The sequence below is a fragment of the Phyllostomus hastatus genome, unplaced genomic scaffold (genome assembly GCF_019186645.2).
Source record: "Phyllostomus hastatus isolate PE091 unplaced genomic scaffold, TTU_PhHast_1.1 phas_scaffold_55, whole genome shotgun sequence".
Lineage (NCBI taxonomy): Eukaryota > Metazoa > Chordata > Mammalia > Chiroptera > Phyllostomidae > Phyllostomus > Phyllostomus hastatus.
In genome coordinates, this window is record NW_025334035.1 from 5,646,804 (window position 1) to 5,666,583 (window position 19,780).

General features: G+C 46.1%; 1 protein-coding gene across 3 annotated transcripts in view; it reads left to right on the forward strand.

The window, feature by feature from the left end:
• USP43 (ubiquitin specific peptidase 43) overlaps nucleotides 1-19,780 on the forward strand; it is a 60,073-nt gene that overhangs the window by 10,449 nt on the left and 29,844 nt on the right. For all 3 annotated transcript variants that reach the window (XM_045824150.1, XM_045824152.1, XM_045824151.1), the window contains exons 3-7: nucleotides 3,609-3,712; nucleotides 12,066-12,158; nucleotides 13,582-13,717; nucleotides 18,208-18,343; nucleotides 19,599-19,734. In XM_045824150.1, the coding sequence (XP_045680106.1) occupies nucleotides 3,609-3,712; nucleotides 12,066-12,158; nucleotides 13,582-13,717; nucleotides 18,208-18,343; nucleotides 19,599-19,734 (605 nt within the window). The remainder of the gene's footprint in view (nucleotides 1-3,608; nucleotides 3,713-12,065; nucleotides 12,159-13,581; nucleotides 13,718-18,207; nucleotides 18,344-19,598; nucleotides 19,735-19,780) is intronic.

Sequence of the window (19,780 nt, forward strand, 5' to 3'; positions counted from 1 at the left end):
AATATGCCCCACTATTATATGTTCTCATACTATAGCCATAGTGACCTTTTCAGACAGGAAATAAGATCACATCACTCTTCTGCTTAAACTCCTCCGATGGCTTCCTGTGGCGCTCAGAACAATAGCCAGTCTCCTATGTGGTCGACGGGCCCTACCTGCCTGGGCCTGCCAACCACTCAGCCTGATTTCAGGCCCTTCTGCCCCTCGCTCAGTGTGCTCGGCCATGCCGGCTACTACCTGTTCCTTTAATGGGCTGTGAATGTTCAGAGCACACCACGACCCGGCAAGAATGGGGAGGGGCGGGGGCTGTGGGCCAGGGAGAGGAGCTTGCCAAGTGCTTAATTTGACATGATTGAAACCAGAAAAGACCTTTTTCTCTGTCTGGGGTCAAAGCCTCTACTGAAATCTGCTGTCAGAAAATTGGGCCACCTGTGGAGGCCTGACTGCTGGTGCTCGAAGGAATGGAACAGAGCTGTTAGGGTAATTTGGCAAAAAACTTCATTTCCCCTTTCCAAGAAGGAAAGGGACTATCCTCTGCATAACTCTGAGCAGTTTTTGAGGTTATTTCTGTTTCAAAACATATAAAAGCCATAAAGCTAGATTTATTGAAACTGGAATAGCAAACATAAGGACCACTTTCTTCTGCATAACTGTAATGATTCTCAAATATTTTCATCCGGCAGAAGGGGCAGCTTTTTACATTCCTATAGACACATAAGCAGTCCTTTTTCGGGACTCTTACAGAATTAAGAAAGGAATGAGGATGGGGAGAGGAGCAGGAAGCTAACATTTATTAAGCACCTACTATGTACTACAGAGGATACACACCTCATCTCCTCTGGTTCTAACGATGGCTCCCTGAGGTGGATGTGATGCTCCTATTTTTTCAGATGTGGAATGAGAGACGTTCCAGCTCACTTGGCTGGCAGAGCAGAGCCAGCCTGCTCTGACCTCATCCACAGTGTGTGTTATGTGAATGGCCCTCTGCTGCCACTCACCACAGCCTAGGTCAGGACTTCCCCTTTCCATCCCCCATCCCCGGGGACCCTGTCCACTGCTGTGCCCAGCATGCTATGTTATCACCTGATGCCAAAGCAGCCTGTATCATTGTGAGGTCTTCAGCTGACTCAGACCAGAAGGGAACTCAGGAGGAGGCCAAGGGGCAGCCTGCAGGATCAAATGGAAGGCTGAAGAACCAGGCTTGGAACCTGTGAGAAGCAGACAGCTCTGGGGTGGGGCTGTCTCAGTGGCAGGAACTGTTCTGGCCTGGATTCTGCTAGAATCACTGCTTTCAGCCTTGCTCACTCTGCTTTTGCTTCCCATGCAAGGCAGGGTCATGTCAGCAGTCTAGCTGAGGGAGTGTGTCCATCCTTGGGGAAGGGAGAGCAGGACCCCTGATTAAAGAGCCTTCCCCACCTCCCCATTGACTCAATTCAATGTTCCAAAAGGGGCGCCACTACCAAGAAGAAGAGTGAATCCTGGGCAGCCAAAAATACCAGTGTCCTCTCTATATCTCTGGGCCCTTTGTTGATTTGCTGGTAGATGGCTCTGCCCGAAGGTGGATCACCTCCAATTTGGCATGCCCATCTCTGACCCACTTCTTTGGACTCTCTGTTCATGGAACAGGCATTCTCCAGGCACCACGTTGGAAGCTTGAGTTGGTCCCGTTTGCCTGCTCCCTCCTCAGGTGGTCTGTTATGAGCTGCATATACACTGTGTCTGAGTCTGTGCCCCCTTCCCCTTTTTACAGCTCCCTCTCTAGTTCAACCTCTTGTGACCCGGACCCTTGAGTCTCCTTGTATGTGTCCTAACTCTGGACTTACCCTCCTTCATCCTGGGCACCGTCTGTCAAGTTAAAACATCTCTCCATGCATGCAGCTTCCTCTGGGTTCAAAACCCATTGGGTACTTCCTATTTTGTAATAGCAACAACAACAAATACTTAAACAACATATATTAACTCTTTTAATCTCAAAACACTTCTATCAGATAGGTATTGGCATTCATTATCCCTTTATTACAGTAAGGAAACCTTGGAGCAAAGAGATGAGATAAATTATTTGGACCAGAGGCTGAGTAACCCTACCAGCTAAGTGCTATGCAGGGATTTGAACCCAGACAGTCTGACTCCAGAGTCTAATTTTTAACTCTGGTACTGTGCCCGTTACCGAACAAGATGATCTTCTTTAGGACATTGAAGGCCCCACCCTGCGTGGCTCCAGACTCCGTCTCCAGTCAAATTTTCTGCTTCGCCTTGCATATCCTATATTCTGGTCAAGTTGGGCTTAAGAAAATAGTGGGACAACTAAGAGTGACCATTCTGAGTATTTGTCACCCTTAGTTGTCCCAGTATTTTATCATGGAAAATTCTAAACATATGGACAAGTCGAGTTAATTATACAGTGAACACCTCATACCCACCACCTAGATTCTATAATTTGTATTTTACTAAAACTACTTTACCACATATTTATGTATCTATTCATCCTTGAATCCACTTATCACTCCCCTTTGTTTTCCACATCTTATATATTTTGATGCATTTTAAATGAAATTTCAGACATTGCTGGACTTCACCCCAAAGCCTTCACCTATGTTCTCTTCTCCTGGCTTTTTGAAGATGCGGGTCTTGGAGACCACAGCGATGTGGCCACAAGCCACTGCATCCCTGTAGCCAGCAGAAGCTGGGAGAGGCAAGGAAGGTCTGCAGGCCGTGTGGCCTTGCCAACACCCGGTCTGGGGCTAGTGATGCTGATTTTGGATTTTTGGCCTTGAGATCTGTGAGAGAATAAATTTCTGTTGTTTGTGTGGTGATTTGCTACAGCAACAGCAGGAAACTTAAACAGAAGGGAATGTGAGGGAGGATACAATAGAGTTGGTATGTGAAAGAAGGAGGCTTATTCATTAATCTGAGGTGTAAGGTGGTTTGTCTGAGAAAGATGGTCATGTGAAGGCTGGCTCACCAGAAACTGAGGGCAGCTCTGGTTAGTAGGTGGAAACTTTGGTGTGGGCGTGTTTGAAGTCACGGCAGCTCACCCTCGTGAAATGTACTAGAGGCATCTAGACACACGAGGGCCTGCAGCATGGAGGTAAAGGACAGGGTAGTAAATTCAGAGGTAGTAGGTGAGGCTGGGTGAGTATGTGTGAGTGTTGGCCAAGGTTGATGCTTCAGGCAGCTCTTACAATTCATTCTTTCACAGGGAGTTTGTGAGGTCAAGAGATGGAAGGAGCAAGGAATTATGGCAGGGGTGTCAAACTCATTTTCACCAGGGACCACATCTGCCTCAGAGTTGCCTTCAAAGGGCTGAATGTAATTTTAGGACTGTGTAAATGTAACTACTCCTTAACTGTTAAGTGAGAGCTCGGCACTGCCACCAGGTAGAAACAAGGTGCCTGGCCGGATAAGACAAGGTGGAGGACTGGATTCGGCCTGTGGGCCTTATGTTTGCCACCTGTGAATGATGGTGAAGGCGACACTGAAGGCCCAGGTTCTGCGGAGTCCAAGTGCAGAGGCGGGTGCTGTGTCCCAGGAGGAGGCTGAGGCTTGGTCCGGAAGCAATGGAGAGATGGGAGGGTATTAATGTGCTTCCTTTCCTCATTTCTTTGCAGCTGCAGCCCGAAGCCAGTCAAACCTCGGAGAACCACCTGTCACCATCGGGTCAGCTTTCTCTAGGTCAGAGCTTTGTGCAAAGCCACTTCCAAGCCCAATATAGGTAAGAATGGGCTACATTTAGAGTCACCCAAGAGTTCAGCAGACTTACATATGCTGGACACCAGTCTCCTATGATCAGGTTTACCTGATATCACAAAACCACAAGCACCTTTCTCTCTCCCATCAGAAATCCACAGTAAATGCTCTCTCCTGTGGCTCCTGACCTTTAGGATTTCTTCTTTTCCTTCTTGCTGGCTTCTGGGCCTCCCCTCTCCCCTTGAAGGAGGGGTGATACCTGGGTGGTTCTGTGGACAGTGAACATGGGGGCCAGGATGTCCCCAGCAGGAGCCTTTGGGTGAGACCCTTCCTATCTCTCTATGGCCAGAGAGCCTGGTTTAATCAGTTATTATGAGTTCAAAATTTCCCTTCATCCTAGAGGATATTAAAAATATAGATCATTACATAGCCTTCAACTTCAAAAAGGTTATTTTTGGGCTTAATATATGAGAGTTTAAAGATTCATACAAGGCAGAATATTTTCAAGTATTGCAATGTTTTTTTTATAAATATGAAGTCATATTTTACTCCATATCAAACTTTTAGAAGCAATTTACTAACTTTTTAAATATTTCAACTACACCTGACATTCCATATTATTTTATAATAGTTCAGGTATACAGTATAGTGGTTAGACATTTAAATAGTTTATGAAGTGATAGCCCCCTAATGAGTCCAGTACCCACCTGGCCCCATGCATAGTTATTACAATATTATTGACCATATTCCCTATGCTGTACCTTATATCTCTATGACTATTTTGTAACTAACAATCAGTACATCTTAATCCCTTCACCTTTTTCACCCAACCCCCTCCTCTCTGACACCTATCAGTTTGTTCTATGAGTCTGTTCCTGCTTTATCTACTTTTTTGTTTTTTAGATTCCACATTAAATGAAATCATATATTTGTCTCTCTCTGTCTTATGTCACTTAATGTAAGGTATTCAGTATTTTAATGAAAGCATTAGTTGCAGTGAGAGGTCAGAGAGGGGAGAAACCCTTGTGGGCTTCTCAGAGGGGGTGTGCCTTTTGATGAGCTCTGGAGGATGAATAGGATCAAAGGGGTGGGAACATCCTCAACAAGAATAAAATATGCTTAGAGGTGGGGATGAGCACAATGATCAGGGTCTAGGGGAACCCATTGTTACAGAGAACTCCTCTAGGTGATATGCTCTCCCATATATGTTTAAATTTATTCCTTATAAGAGCCTCAGGAAATGAGTTACAATCTAGGAGGCTGGGCTTTTTGTGATCACACATGGTAAGTGGCAGAACCAGGGTGTGACTTTTGATAGCTCTCTGAAGCACAAGTCCTGCTTGCCTTCTTTGTAATTCTTCCTCTCCGGTTGCTTTTCCATCTCACCTTGCTTGCAGTGATGTTCCGCTGCTACTGTGGTTGCGTGGACCCTCTGCCCTCTGGTTCTCTGTTTATGGATACCAAACTGTTTTAAAAATATCCCTCTTCTGGATGTTGCATTAAATCATTCTCAAAGGCGTGCTTTTCCCTGAGTCTTCTAGATACTCTCCTTTTTCTCTGCTGTGTTTTTCTTAGGCCTCCTGTTACTTTTTTCTCTTTACTTTAAACCAGTGGACAATTATTCAGTATTCTAGCATCACTTACTTATAGTCATTTGCTTCCAGACTTTTGGGGCACTTGTATTCCTTGTGTTTAGGAAGGAAGAGATGACTTAAAATTGCCCAGAAACTCTCTTGATTCAGCATTTACATTCAGTAATTGCTAGTCAAGGGTACTGGACCTGAGCACTGTCTATGAGAGGATGTTTATTTAGGAGGTCTGGAGGGTCTCTGAAATACTTTGAAAAGATGCCTGATTGGCTTTTCATGAAGTGGAAATCTACAGCCCTGGGGTTCTGATGGTCCCAACCCACTTCCCACCCCCCTACCGAGGTGGGGGGGGACCATGGAGCCCTCCTCTTTTGCTCTTGGTTGCTGAGCATATTAGGTAATTAAAATCTCTTCTAAATGAGCCCAGATTTCACTGTTGCCCGTGAACAGAGGCCCACATTTCCTGAGAGCTGTGGGGCTGCACTGCAAGGTACACATAAAGAAAACCTAGATTTCGTGGCTACTGACCTTTTGAGCCTTGAAAGCTACCTGTAGAGCATCGGTCTTATGTTCAGCTGCCCAGATTGCAGGCTACCTGAAGCAAAAATGAGGGAAAAAGGAAAAGAAGACCATACAGAGGAGGGAAAAGGAAGTGTAAGGCTTGGGCATATTAGAGCGTGGGGAAGGGGCACCAGTAGCTGCACACAGTACCACTCACTGGTGACCCGGTACAATAAAGTCACTCATTTCTCTGCTCACTCAGTTCTCTCTATTCTCTTCCCCTTTTGTCTACACATGCTCTTTTTTTTTTTCATCCTCGCCCAAGGATATGTTTATTGATTTTAGAGAGAGATGGAAAGGGAGAGAGAGAAACATGGATCAGTTGCCTCCCATATGCACCATGACTGGGTATCTAACCCACAACCTAGGTATGTGGCCTGACTAGGACTTGAATCCACAACCTGTTGGTGTATGGGAATGGTGTTCTGACCAACTAAGCCACCCAGCCAGGGCATACACATACTCTCTTCTTATTCTTCTTTGAAATATCTAAGTGTCAGATATTGTTCTGGGTCCAGCAGTTTCAATAAAGAACATAATAATTCCTTGCCCATGAGAGAGAAATACTAATTAAATATATACATTTATTGCCTAGATAGTTCATTCAGGCCTACTATGTGCCAAATTTCTTTCTGGGTGCCTGGAATAAGTTGTGAACAAGCCCCAGTGCCTGTTCTCAGGGAGCTCACATTCTGCTGGGGAGGCTTTAGATAATTCACACCTCAACAAACAACTTGCTGTGATGATAAGTGAAATGATAAGGTGTCACCTGGGAGGTGCAGAGGCAGCCAACCTCAGATAAGGTGGTCAGGAAGGCTTCTTATCAGAGGGGACATTTGAGCTGAGAACTGAGTGACAAGGAGTCAGTCATCCAAATACTTGGGGACAGGACATTCCAGGCAGAAGAAACAGCAGAAGCAAAGGGCCTGGGGTGGGAATAATCTTGACAAGTTCAAGAGACAGCCGCCAAGCTCTGAGGGGCTGGGGTTGAGGCTAGAGAGGTGGGCGGGGCCTGCTGACGCAGGTGCCCAGTCCAAGGGTGGGGCGTGGTCTAATGGGCACCGGAAGCCACTGCAGCGTAGAAGGCAGGGTGTGGTCTAGTCATCAATTTAAAAAGGGACACTGGGCCCCAGCCAGTATGGCTCAGTGACTGGAGCCTCGTCCCTGTAAACGAAAGGTTGCGGTTTTGTTGCCCAGTCAGGGGGCACATACCTAGACTGTGGGTTCATTCCTGGTCCAGGCACGGGCGCATGTGATCCCTGGTCCTGGCATGAATTCCCGGTGTGGGTGCACACAAAGGCAACCAACCAATGGTTGCTTCTCTCGCATTGATGTTTCTCTGTCTCCCTTCCTCTCTCTAAAAAAGCAAGTGAGAATGTCCTCGGGTGAGATTAAAAAGAAAAAGGGGTGACACTGGTGGTTATGGGCAGTGAAGGGAGGCAAGACCAGAGGCTGGAGCAGTGGCTGGTGTCCTGTAGTAGCCCCAGTGGGTGCAGGGTGGTGGCTGGGCCCTGGGAGGAGGTGGTGGAGCTGGAGAGAAGTGAGTGGGGCGGCGGGGGACAGGTTCTGGGTATCGAGGCCACCGGACTTGCTCATGGGTTTAAGGGTGTGGCGTAGAGGGACTGGGGGAAAGATGACCTAGGATGACTCCTGGGTTTTTATATAGTTATGTCTAGTGAGTGCTTTGAAGGGAAAAATGGGAATGCTTTGAAGTACATGCTACAGGTATGAGAAAGGAAATAACTCTTGTTTTCTTACTCTATTCTTTATTACCACACTTCTGAAACCAGACATGTGGGTGTTTTTCCCACACCAGGCAATTCTGAAGTTCTCTCTGGACACCAACTGGTGTCCTACAATTTACTCAGTTCTGACACTATCTACCTGGAGATAGCATCAGGTCCCACAGGGCTCCTCCCCAGCAGACACCAATTATAAGTTCCAGGTTGTCACCTGTGCTTCTGACCAACTGGCTACAAGTGAGAGGTTCCTGTGATCCCCCCTCAGAGTCAACAGTTTGCTGGAGCAACTCACAGAACTCAGGAAAACATTTTACTTACTAGATTGCTGGTTTATTATAAAAGGATACAGCTCAAGAACAGCCAGATGGCAGAGGTGCCCAGGACAAGTGTGTGGGAAGGGGTGCAGAGCTTCCAGGCCCTCTTGGGGCCCCTTACTCTCCCGGCACCTCCACATGTCCACCAGCCTAGAAGCGCTCCAAACCCCTTCTGCTAGGGTTTTTGTGGAGGCATCATTAAATAGGTATGATTGGCTAAATTATTGGCCATTCCTTTCCCCAGGGGCTGGGAGGCTGAACGTTTCAACCATTTAGTCGCATGGTTGGCTCCCTGGCAACCAGCCCCACCCTGTGGTTATCCAGAGGCTTTCCAGAAACCACCTCAGTAATATAACTCAGGTGTGGTTGTAAGGGGCCGTGAATAAGATGCTCCCTTTCACCTTTATTCTTGCTCTTGTCAGGACATGCCAACGGTTTTAGGAGCTCTGTGCCAGGAGCAGGGGTGGAGACCAAATATATATCTCTTGTAAAAATATATAAAAATGACAGTGTCACAAAGTGCCTGACTGGTACAGGGTGAGTCAGGAGAAGATTCCTCAGGAGTTGACATTTGAGCCAAGCAGATATTAAGGACTGCTGGTGCCTTTGGGTAGATTACTGTTGGATGATGAGTAAGAAGCGAGATGTTCGTGCTACAAAAAAGTACTGATGACAGCTAAATATACCTGCTTTGTTCCCAATAATCTGTAGTAAAGAAAAACAATAGCTAGGGGTGTCCATCAGACTGGGCTTTTCAGGTCCGGGAAGTGATTTTCTGCAGCGGCCAGTGGGGGCAGCTCTGCGCCGGGCCCCCTGAGTGGTGGTCACTGCTGGATCCTTCTCTGCCTTCCTCTCCACATGGGAGGGCTTGCCTGCCATGGAAAGTCCCCGAGCTATACAGGTGAAAGCTGGGAGAGGCATTATGGATTAGTTTAGAGGCCCTGTTCACTGAGGTTCCCCTTGTCTACCATCCCTTTTTGAGGGAGCCCAGTATTTCACTTTGGCTGCTGGACAGAAGGAGGAATAATATTAGGGTGCTGGAGATAAGGCCTAGAGGAAAAATAATGAGCTCTTCTCTCTGATGATGACCACAACCTAAAACGTCTGCCAGCTTAATGACGATGGATTGTTGCTCTGTGGGAGTTTTGGCTGGAGGAGGGAATATGTATGTGTGCGTGTGGGTGTGTGTGTTTGTATATTTCTTTGTGCTGTTCGTAGCTTTATTCCCAGAGTCTAGCCTGGTCCCTGTCCCGGGCAGCACTCCCTTCTAGGCAAGCAAAACTGTGGAAGGCTTTCTCAGAACAGACCTTGCAGAGGTGACAGCTTGCTTACATGTTGCCATCACTATCGGTGGTATAGACGTCAGTTCCACTGTCCAGGGGGCAGGTGGAGCTGGCCAGGTTGCAGGTGAGAACTGTGTGTCTGGCAGCCGTGAGAGGTCAGGTCAGAGTGGTAAAAAGTGCAATGTCAGAACCTGGGGCTCATTTCTGGCTTTCGTGCAGTGCCGAGGCAGAGTGCAGTGCGAGGGTCCGTGGCAGCTGACTGGGTTGGCTTTGTAACAGAAGCAGTTGGACTGGAGAAGAAATGCCTTAGGGAGATGGGTGAGCCAACACCGAAGGGCAGTGGGCGGTTTTCTGCCCCTTTCCCCCGAGAGCAGTTGGGGGAACATTAGGATAGGGCTGCGTGCTCTGGAGGGCGATGGGAGCCCTCAGGCCATGTTGGAGGTGTGCCTGGAGCCTGGTAACCTCTGGAGTATCCTGTAAGAAGTGACACCGCCCCTCTCTTCCCCTGGTGTCTTGGTCCCACTTTGTCCTTATTTCTCATCCTCAAAGGAACCGGTGTTTTTCACACCCTTTCTGTAGTCAATAGCAAGCATCCTGTTTTCTTCACCCTTTAAAGATAAAATTAGACCCTTGTGTGTTTTTTCCAAACTACCCATGTCTCACTTCCTGACAGAGATTTGTGGCTCAATATATAGGCCTGTCCCTGAGCCAGTTTAATAGGGTACAACTCTCAAGGAAAATGCAGCCTGGCTTAGTTTTAGCAGGTGCAAAAAGAAAAATAAGCCAAAGAAAAAAATATTCCTTTTCATTTGTTTGCTTAAATGGGAAATAGGGATTTGGAAATTTCCCGATAACAAAAATGCATTCTTCTCTTTGGGCCTCTGTTATGTTTAGGTGTGTGACAGGTGGAGGTGGGAGGAGGCATGGAAGAGAAACGAGGTGGCAGAGGACACCCCACAATGTCAGGTCCCCCTGATGGTGGGAGCTTGGTGTCTCTGATACACAGTTTTTTACCAAACCATTACCGTAGTTTTCCAGAAGGAAAATCTATCAGAGGCCGTGAGCATGTTTGAACGTTTGATACTTGGGTCCGTTTTCTAAATCATGGTTGGCATTCTGTTAACTTACGTCCGGGAGAGCTGACTTGCTGTGAACAGACCACTTGGGGTCCCCTTGGGCAGCACCCAGAAAACCTCGGGTTTTCTTGCCTGTCCCTGTTTGTTGTTGTTGTTGTTGAACTTTGTTTGCTTAACAGGAAACCAATCAAGCAGGACAGGTGCTTTCCACAGAGTCAGGAAACCTGTTTTTTACACTAATTGCAGTTGGTTTCCCTGGGCTGTCTAGTGGTGGGAACACAGTGTGCTGTGGGGCATTGCTCCGTATTCCCAAGGACGCCGATAGAGATTTTGGGATAAGGAATGTAGCATCCAGAAATCCCTTAGATCTTGGAAGAAATGGTACATTACATGATTAAAGAAATAAACTGGAGCACCCATTTAGAATATAAAAGTTTCACTTTCCTTTCAAAGTTACCAGAATGAGGGACTGTTTAATTTAAAAGAGTTTAAAGACTCTCTGCCCTGGCTGGGGTGGCTCAGTGGGCTGGGCGTCGTTCCACAAAGCAAAAGGTCGCCAGTCTGATTCTGGTCAGGACACTTGCTTGGGTTGCAGGCTGGTCCCTGGATGGGGGTATGTGAGAGGCAACTGATTGATGTTTCTCTCTCACATTGATGTTTCTGTCCCGCTTTTTCTCCCTCCCTCCCCTTTCTCTCTCTAAAATAAATAATACATAAATAAAAGACTTTAAAGGCTATAAATAAACTGTGTGTTTATCTACTCTAAAACAATTGATGCCTCGCTCATGTACACTGAAGACTGCAGGAGTGATGATGAGCAAGTACTGTGGAACCTGAGCCCAGTTCTGCCTCTTAAGAGCTGTGTGTCCCTGGGCAAGTTACTTAACCTCTCTGTGCTTCGGTTTTCTCCTTTGTGAAATGGGGATAATCCTGGTTTTTATGGGTAGCACATGGGTTAATACATGCACAATGCTCAGAACAATGCCCAGTTCTTAGTAAATGCTATTTCATTGGTGGGTATTACCAGTAGCTCCAATTTTCTGAGCTTTGTTTCTTCATCGGTACAGTGAGGAGGATGGTCTGCATCAGTGGTCCCCCCACCCCCGCCCTGGCTGAACACTAACATGACCTGGGGAAGTTTTGAAATTCTGAAGCCTGTGCCTCCCCCTGCTTTCTTTGAAACAAAATCTCTACCAGTAGGGCCTGGGCATCTGCATTTGAAAAGAACTTCCTGCCTGATTCTGGGGCACAGCAATGCCTGAGACCTCCCAGCTTGCAAGCTGGCCCACTAGGCTTCTGTGTGGAAGGGTCCCAGCTCCCTTCCCATTCACAGGACACTAATATAGCCTCTTCCTAGTTCCTGAACACTGTCATTACTCTGACGGAAAGCCTGGTGCTCGGTGAGCAGCCTCTCCCCGTCCTCCCTCATTCTGGGTGCTCCCTAGAAATGGAATCATCAAGCATGTGGCCTTTGTGTTTGACTTCCTTCACTTAGCATACTGCACTTAAGTTCCAGCCATGGATGGTGTAGCATGTGTCAGGGCTTCATGGCTGAACACACATGACCTTCTGTGTGTTACTACATTTTGTTTTCCATTCATTCATCGGCCACTTGGGTTGTTTTTGCCCTTTAGCTATTATGAATAATGCTGCTACAAACACTTGTGTAAGGTGTTTATTTGAATACCTATTTTCAATTCTTTCGAGTATTTACCTGGAAGTAGAATTTCAATGGTAATTCTATATTTAACTTTTTGAGCACCCACTAGACTGTTTGTGTGATTAAACTTAACTCTCTTTTTTGTCCTCACAGGTCTTCCTTGACTTGTCCCCACTGCCTGAAACAGAGCAACACCTTTGACCCTTTCCTATGCGTGTCACTACCGATCCCCTTGCGCCAGACAAGGTGTGCAAGCGTCGTGCATGAACCTGACTTCCCTACTCCTTACTGGGAACCTCTGGCCTTGCATCTACAGTTGTCTTTCTTTTGCTTCTCAGTCAGCGTTTCTCTAGGAAGCAGCCTTACAGCTGGGAATGTTCAGTTATTGGATGTGACAATTAAAGTGAAAGGTTACTGTGTTTCTTTTTTAGCTGAAGAAGGAATTATAAACTGTGCTTTTGTTTGTTGGCACCAGGCTATGTCTTTGGCCCACTCAGAAGCTGGTACCGGCCAATGGGTGCCACTCGGTCAGACTGACAAACCAGAGAAAATCTGTTACCACCTGCTTTTTCATGCTTTATTGTTAATCCTTTCCCCCTTTTGTGAACGTGTAGGAAAAGGTTTATCTAAAGGGCAAAGACGAAGGAAAAGGGTTCTTGGAGGTGAGAGAAAGAAAAGGGGACTTCGGGTTGGGTAAGAGCCACAGTGGGGCTTGGCTTTATGAAAGCAGGAGACACACAGTGCAGGCTTCCCACACGCCCAACACTCAGCAGTGATCTTACGGGGACGGGCCAATGTCAGTGTCATGGAAGCTGAGTGAACTCCTAGATGGAGTGCCTTCACGGGCATTAAGATGGAGGCACTTCTTCCTCATGTTCCCCACCTCTGTGAATACCGTTTCTCATCCTCCATCTTTATGACACAGCTGAAGGCATGACAGCCTCCTAAAGCCATTCCTGGCCACTTAGGCCCCCGTCTGCTCTGAATTCCTGTGCTGCCGAGAGTCTAGGCCACAAGTACAACACTGGCTTGTCCTGCCTCCAGTGACACCCTCAGAGGATGTCCACTGCCAGATGTGAGTTAAATTTCCTGGCTTGACGTAGCATGGCACTCTGGTTGGGACCACTGACTCTGGGGTCAGACAGCCTGGGTTCAAATCCCAGCTCTATAAATTAGCTGTGTGAATTGAGTAATGACTGCAGTGTAGACCAGGAGAAACAGGTGTCAGAGGAGAGAAGCCTGGTGTGTGGTGGACACAGTAGGAAGTGGGGCCGACGCAAAACCCTGTCCTTACCAAGGGAGAATTTCAGTAAGGAAAGGAAGGCCGAATCACATTGAAGAAGAAGCTTGGCTACTTTATTTCTCAAACAAACTCCAAAGTTTAATTTTGGTTACGGTTATTTATTTAACAAACAGAACCTTGACACAATAGGTCTGTATTGTGATTATTAATCAAGTACTTTTTATTTTTAACTTGGTGGAAAAGTACTCTGCTGATTCCCTCTGAGCATTGGCTCTCCAGTGCCACCTGGTGACAGTGTACCTGAAATGCAGTGACCCAACTTGGAAGCAGAGATAAGCCCAGGTGCTGAACTTGACCTTGTGTCTGTGGTGTTGGTGACAGTTCATGTCAGTCCTTCAGAGATGTGGACTCTCTCCTATGTTTTAGATTCCTGAGCATCACCTTGGCCTTCCCCTCTAAGAGCCAGCAGTTCCTGCGGGTTGGCCTGGCCGTGCCGATCCTCAGCACAGTGGCAGCCCTAAGGAAGATGGTGGCGGAGGAAGGAAGCGTCCCTGTGGATGAGGTATGATGGGATTGCATGGGGCCTGAGCTCTGGGTGATGCAGTGCTAACTGAGCCAGCTGTCCTGGTTGTTTAGGCTAATTTCTGGTTCCCGGGTGAGTACGGCATGATTCATGAGTTTCTGTTTGATTAGTAGTCCCCGGTGTCTGTGATGACCAGGCTTGACCTCTCTGGGCATTTGCATAGGATAACCAGAAAAAGACACTGCCTTTGTCTTCCCAGAAGCTGGTAATGATCACAATTACAGTAATCCCAACAATAGCTGTCCCTCAGGAGGGCTTACTGAGTGCTGGGCGCGACTCTATGAACTTTATAGTCATAGTCAGTTCTCACAGCTGTCCTGCGAAATATTGCATTGGCCAAAAAGTTCATTTAGTTTTTTCCATACAATGGCTGTACTAAGTGATTAGTTGTCTTTAACTTCATTTGAAACAGTTTTTTTTAGATTGCATTGTGACAGCTGTCATATCAGCATGCATTAAAAAAAACTTCTTAACATTGGTGAATTTTTGTGCAGCCATTTTAATGTTGAAGATGGAAGAAAATGTGCAATATTTTTAGTGTATTATGCTTTATTATTTCAAGAAAGGTAAAAATGCAACTGAAATGCAAAATAAAAAGATTTGAGCAGTGTATGGAGAAGGTGCTGTGACTGATCGAACATGTCAAAAGTGGTTTGTGAAGTTTCTTGGTGCTCTTGACATTTTGGCCAAATAATCCTTTGCTGTGGGGCTGTCTTATGCATTGGAAGATGTTTAGCAGCACTCCTGGCCTCTACCCACTGGAAGCCAATAGCGGGAGATAGCCAACATACTCAGAATTATCCAAGGCAATAGTTATTGGCGAAAATGAAAAATGTGTCTTCTATTTTATGGGAAAAAACAGACAGACTTTTGGCCAACCGAATAGATACTACGATTGCCCTCATTTGCCAGTGAGCAAAGAAGAGGTGTTGAGGGGCCGAGTGGCTTGCCCAGGGTCACAGAGCTGGTAAGTGGCTGAGCCCAGACTTGAACACAGGTGACTTGATTTCAGAGCCTGAGCTACTGTTTGTATTTTACTCCCAAAGAGATAAGCCAGGATACTGAAGGGGCAGTCCATGAAAAATGAGGACCACCAAGGAAACTGAGGATGTGTAACATGAGAGGAGAGACTTGGGAGAAAGTGGGATTGGCTGTGCTGTACAGATTAGATTCTCTGTGACTTGGGAGGACAGAACTCCTAAGGGCTGCTGCCCCCACCCCTGCCCCAAGAAAAGGACAGGCAGAGGTGATGGTGGTGAAAACCAATGTGGCGTGAAGGGAAGGGCTCAGCATGAGGTTCTAACTGTAATGCAGTCACGTTCTAGTTTTCTGACCTTGGACAAAGTTATTGGTCCTCTGTTTCTTCAACTGTAAAATTGATGACCTCTTGGGTTTTTTTTTTTTTCACAAATTAAAAAATATTTTTAACATTTGTTGTTAAGGAATAACACACATACACTAAAGTGTGCATGCCTTAAGGTTAAATTTGTTTAATTTTTACATGCACATACCTCTGTGTAAATCACCATGATTACTGAGCCTTTCTATCACCCCAGTGGTCTCCTCCCTGCCCCCACCCAATCCCTCCCTCTGACTTCTGCATCTGATTTTATGAGGATCTCAGGTGCATAAAAATGTGTGCGTATTGCTTTGTAAACTCAAAGTGCTCTGTGGAGATCTAGTGAGAGAATGAGAGAGAGTAGGACAGTAGGTGAGAGTCTTCGGAAAACAATGTCAGCAATGAAAGATCAGAAGTCTGAGAGGTAGAGTTTGAATAATCAAGAGAGTAAAAGGACTGTCAGGAATTTGAGAGATGTGATATGTTTGTTCTGGGAGATACATATCACTTGGGAGTTCTCAGCACAGGAATGGGCACTGTGCCTGAAACTTAAAATCTATTTTGATATTTAGTTTTAACAGACCACTTGATTCCATTGATATTGTATATGATCATGGACGTCTTTGGACTTATTTTATGCTTTCTATATACCCTGCTTTTCCTTTGTTTCTTTTTTGCTCCTTTACTGCTTCTTTTACATTGAGAAATTTTTCATTTCACCTCTTCAGGTGTGGGACATACACATTACATTTCTATGCTCTTGCTGATTAGCATTAAGATGTCAACATGTGTAATGAACAAAGTTGTATGCTAATTTTCCCAAGCAACACAAGGATCTTGGCTGCTTTAATTTCCTTTATTTCTTTTGATTTAGATATTGTTGTAGATGGATAACCGCCCCTCCCTGTTCTCCCTGGTTGTAGTAGTAATATGGTTGTTATTACAGGTTGAATATATTCAATGCCTATTTACATTTACCAATGTTTACCTTTTTTTGTTGTTCATCATTTAAACTCAAGTTTTCCTCTGGGATTCAATTTTTTAACCCTGAAATGTATCTTTTACAAGAGAATTTTTAGCCCTGGCCAGTGTGTAGGGGAGCTCCATCCAGCAGAGCTCTCCCAGCTGCCGTGGATGAGATAAATCTGCCAAGACAGGATCTGCTTGGGGAGGAGAGGCTGACCAATCTTGCAGAGAAAGGCCTAGAGCCTCTTTCTCGATGGGCTTTGATTGGGTTTAGTTTGCATAGGAATATAGGACATATATGTGAAGCTCATCAATCATTGTCAGGCAGTAATGATCAAGGAATAGATAACATTCAAAGAACTATAAGGGCTTATTCTGAGTCAGGGTCAGATAGATAGAGTGGTGACAGAGGGCCATAAAACTTTGGGAAACAAACTCTATTTTATGCTTGGACCCTTAACATTTAAATTGAGGGCATTCTTAGCAAAGCAGGTTTCACAGGATTTTATGCATTCTCCCTTAGTCCTCCCGGAAATCGCTGTCCCTGTACAGGGCCGCACCCCACTTTGGCATTGTTTCAGGCCTGAATCAGGCAGGAGAAGCAAGGCAGCCAAGAGATTAGGAGACTTTTTACAGGTAGAATGAGGACTCAGGCTATGACAAAGCTGAGGAGTAAGGGTCTTTTATCCCTGATGGCCCCTTCATGACAGTGCCTGTCTTAGGTTGTTCCTTTCTTGAGGAATCTAACCCATCATTGACTATCCAGCCTTCCTCCAGGGGCCAAGCAGGGTGAAGTAAAGGGGGCAGAGCCTCTGCCAGGAGGATAAGTCTTGTCTGCTTAGTGGCTTATAGTCCCAAGGTCCCCTAGCCGTGGGGCCTTTTTGCCTGTTGGTGAGGTTCTAGCTCCTGAAATGAGGCAGAGTGGTCCCCAACACTGGTGGATTGAGCATGGGCCTGCCAACCAAAGGGTTGCTGGTGTGATTTTCAGTCAGGGCACAAGCCTGGGTTGCAGGCCTGGTCCCCAGGAGGGGCACGCAAGAGACAACCACACATTGATGTTTCTCTCCTTTTTTTCTCCTTCTCTTGCCCTCTTTCCAAAAATAAATAAATAAAATCTTTTAAAGAAAAAAGAGAGAATTTTTAGCCAGTGTTTCTTGGATGCTGTGTGTGTGCCAGGATGTTGATTTCTTTTTTTTTATTTTATTTTATTTTATTTATTTATTTTTAGAGAGGGAAGGGAGGGAGATAGAGAGAGAGAGAGAGAGAGAGAGAATCATCAATGTGCGGTTGCTGGGGGTTATGGCCTGCAACCGAGGAATGTACCCTGGCTGGGAATCGAACCTGGGACACTTTGGTTCCCAGCCCGTGCTCAATCCACTGAGCTACGCCAGCCAGGTAAGGATGTTGATTTCTTTAGCCCCAGAGGCAACAGAGTTGGGTCTGCGGTAGCCAGGGCCCTGGAGGCAGTCACCCCTCTTTTCCTCTGAAAAACCAGCTGCTTCTGCTTACTCAGTGTTCCATCATGTGTGTCAACATAAAAAGTTAGCAATACTCTTTAGATTTATTAAGTTCTTTCAGTGGAGATCTGCTAATGGTAAACATTCTCACTTTTTATCTGATGATTTTATTTTATGCTCATCTTGCATGATACATTAGCTGGGTATTAACCTTCAGATTTTTTCAACTTTCTTCCCCTCAACCCTTCCCTGGGGCAGTTTGGTATTCTATTGTCGCAGTTGAGATGTCTGTATTCCATCTACTTGTTATAACTGTGCTTTAGTACTAAAAATAAGTAGTATTTTTCACTAGCTAGAAGGGAGGAGAGGATAAAGGAGAGGTTTAAGCCTATCAGTCACTTTTATTTTATTATTTTTAAAAATGTCAATTATGGTTGCTGTTCAATATTATATTAGTTTCAGGTGTACAGCATAGTGGTTAGACATTTATTCAACTTATGAGGTGATCCCCCATAAGTCTGGTACCCATCTGACATGGTACACAGTTATTATAATATTATTGACTGTGTTCCCTATGCTGTGCTTTGCATCTCTGGGGCTATTTTGTAACTGCAAATTTGTGCTTCTTAATCCCTTCACTTTTAGATTTCTCATCTGTTTAGTTCCTCTTGAGGGATGGAGATGGAAAACGGTCCTTCTCATTCCAGGTGATCTTGGTTGAGCTGTACCCCAGTGGACTCCAGCGGTCCTTCTCTGATGAAGAGGACCTGAACTCCATTGCAGAGGAAGACAACGTGTACGCCTTCCGAGCCCCCCCACCACCTGGCCAGGAGGTACTCTCAGGTACACTAGTGCTTGAATGTCATAAGTTACAGGTCTGACAAAGCGCTCATTGGGCACTAAGGCATACAACATTTACATTTTAGTACTTGGAACTGTCACGCTTATTTTATCTGATATTTGCTGTATAGATAGTTGGTTACTTACAACTATGCCACTCATACAGGGGTTTTCCAGACCTTAGTGAATGTCAGCATCACCCAGAGGCTTGTGTAAGCAGATTTCTGAGCCCTACCCACAGAGTTTCTTATGTGCTGGGGCAGGGCCAGAGAATCTGCAGGTACGGCAAGTTCCAGGCAGTACCGATGCTGCCAGCCCCAAAGCCGCGCTTCGACTGTCACTGATCAGAACAGGTGCTGGGGGAGTCTTTGCTTTCAGACTCCAGTGTTCAAGGTCTGTGCTTAAAGTAATTTTATTACAAACTGGAGCAGTAGATGGGCAAAGAGGTTATTAAATGACCTTTTGTTAAAGGTTCCACTTCCTAATGCTTGCCTGTCCTGAACTTGAGATTGGCTGAAGTGGCCCGTTCCTGTCAGTCTTTCATTGTCGGTCAGTGTACATTTGGCCCAGTCAGCCAGTAAGGAAGGCCCGTATTGAGAGTGCCCTGTGCCCATGGTGCCGTGCATGCCCGGCGAATCCCAACCCGGACCTGGCCCCGCATCCTTGCCGGCGTAGGCAGCCAGCTGTGGGAGCCAGGTGTCTCCAGTTCTTCTGGGTCAACAGATACATTCTGGGCAAGGAGTTCGGGACAGGACATTGACCAACCCTGAATATGTTATAACTCAGTGAAATAAGCCCTCATTTCAGATCCAGTCACAGGCGACACACCTGTGCCTTAAGAGTCAGATTTTCAGCACTGATTGGAAATTGAGGCAAGTCCGATTCCCCTACTTCCTCAAGGGTAACGATCCTTACCTTTTCTGTGTGATTCTTATGTTGGCTCTTTGATCAGGTGAACAAATATCCAAAATAATTTTGGAATATTTTTTAAATTGGCTTTGAAAAGTGTTCATTATAATCCCTGCCTTATCTTTAAATTATTGCCTGAACACAACACAGATTCTCTACTAATTACGTAATCTTTGTGTGCAGGTGGCAGGTGGCCACGAACCCTGTATCTCTTCCCCTAAAGTGCTCTAGTGTCTCCCAGCAGCGGTGGTGGAGGGAGGCTGAGAGAGAAGGAGGGCCTAGAGGAGCCAGGGGTTTGACCTAGCAAAGCAGTTCCATGAAGAATACAAATGCAGTTCTCTCTCCTCAGCTCATCCGCCTGGTGTGTCCATCTCTCCTCGCTTGGCAGCCCGAGAGGGTCAGCGACTGTCCCTGCCCGCTCACAGTGAGAACAAGGTGCTAGTCCTCTTCTGCAACCTGGTGGGGTCAGGGCAGCAGGCTAGCAGGTATATTCAATTTCATCCTTCTTTTTATGTGATATCTGGGATGCGT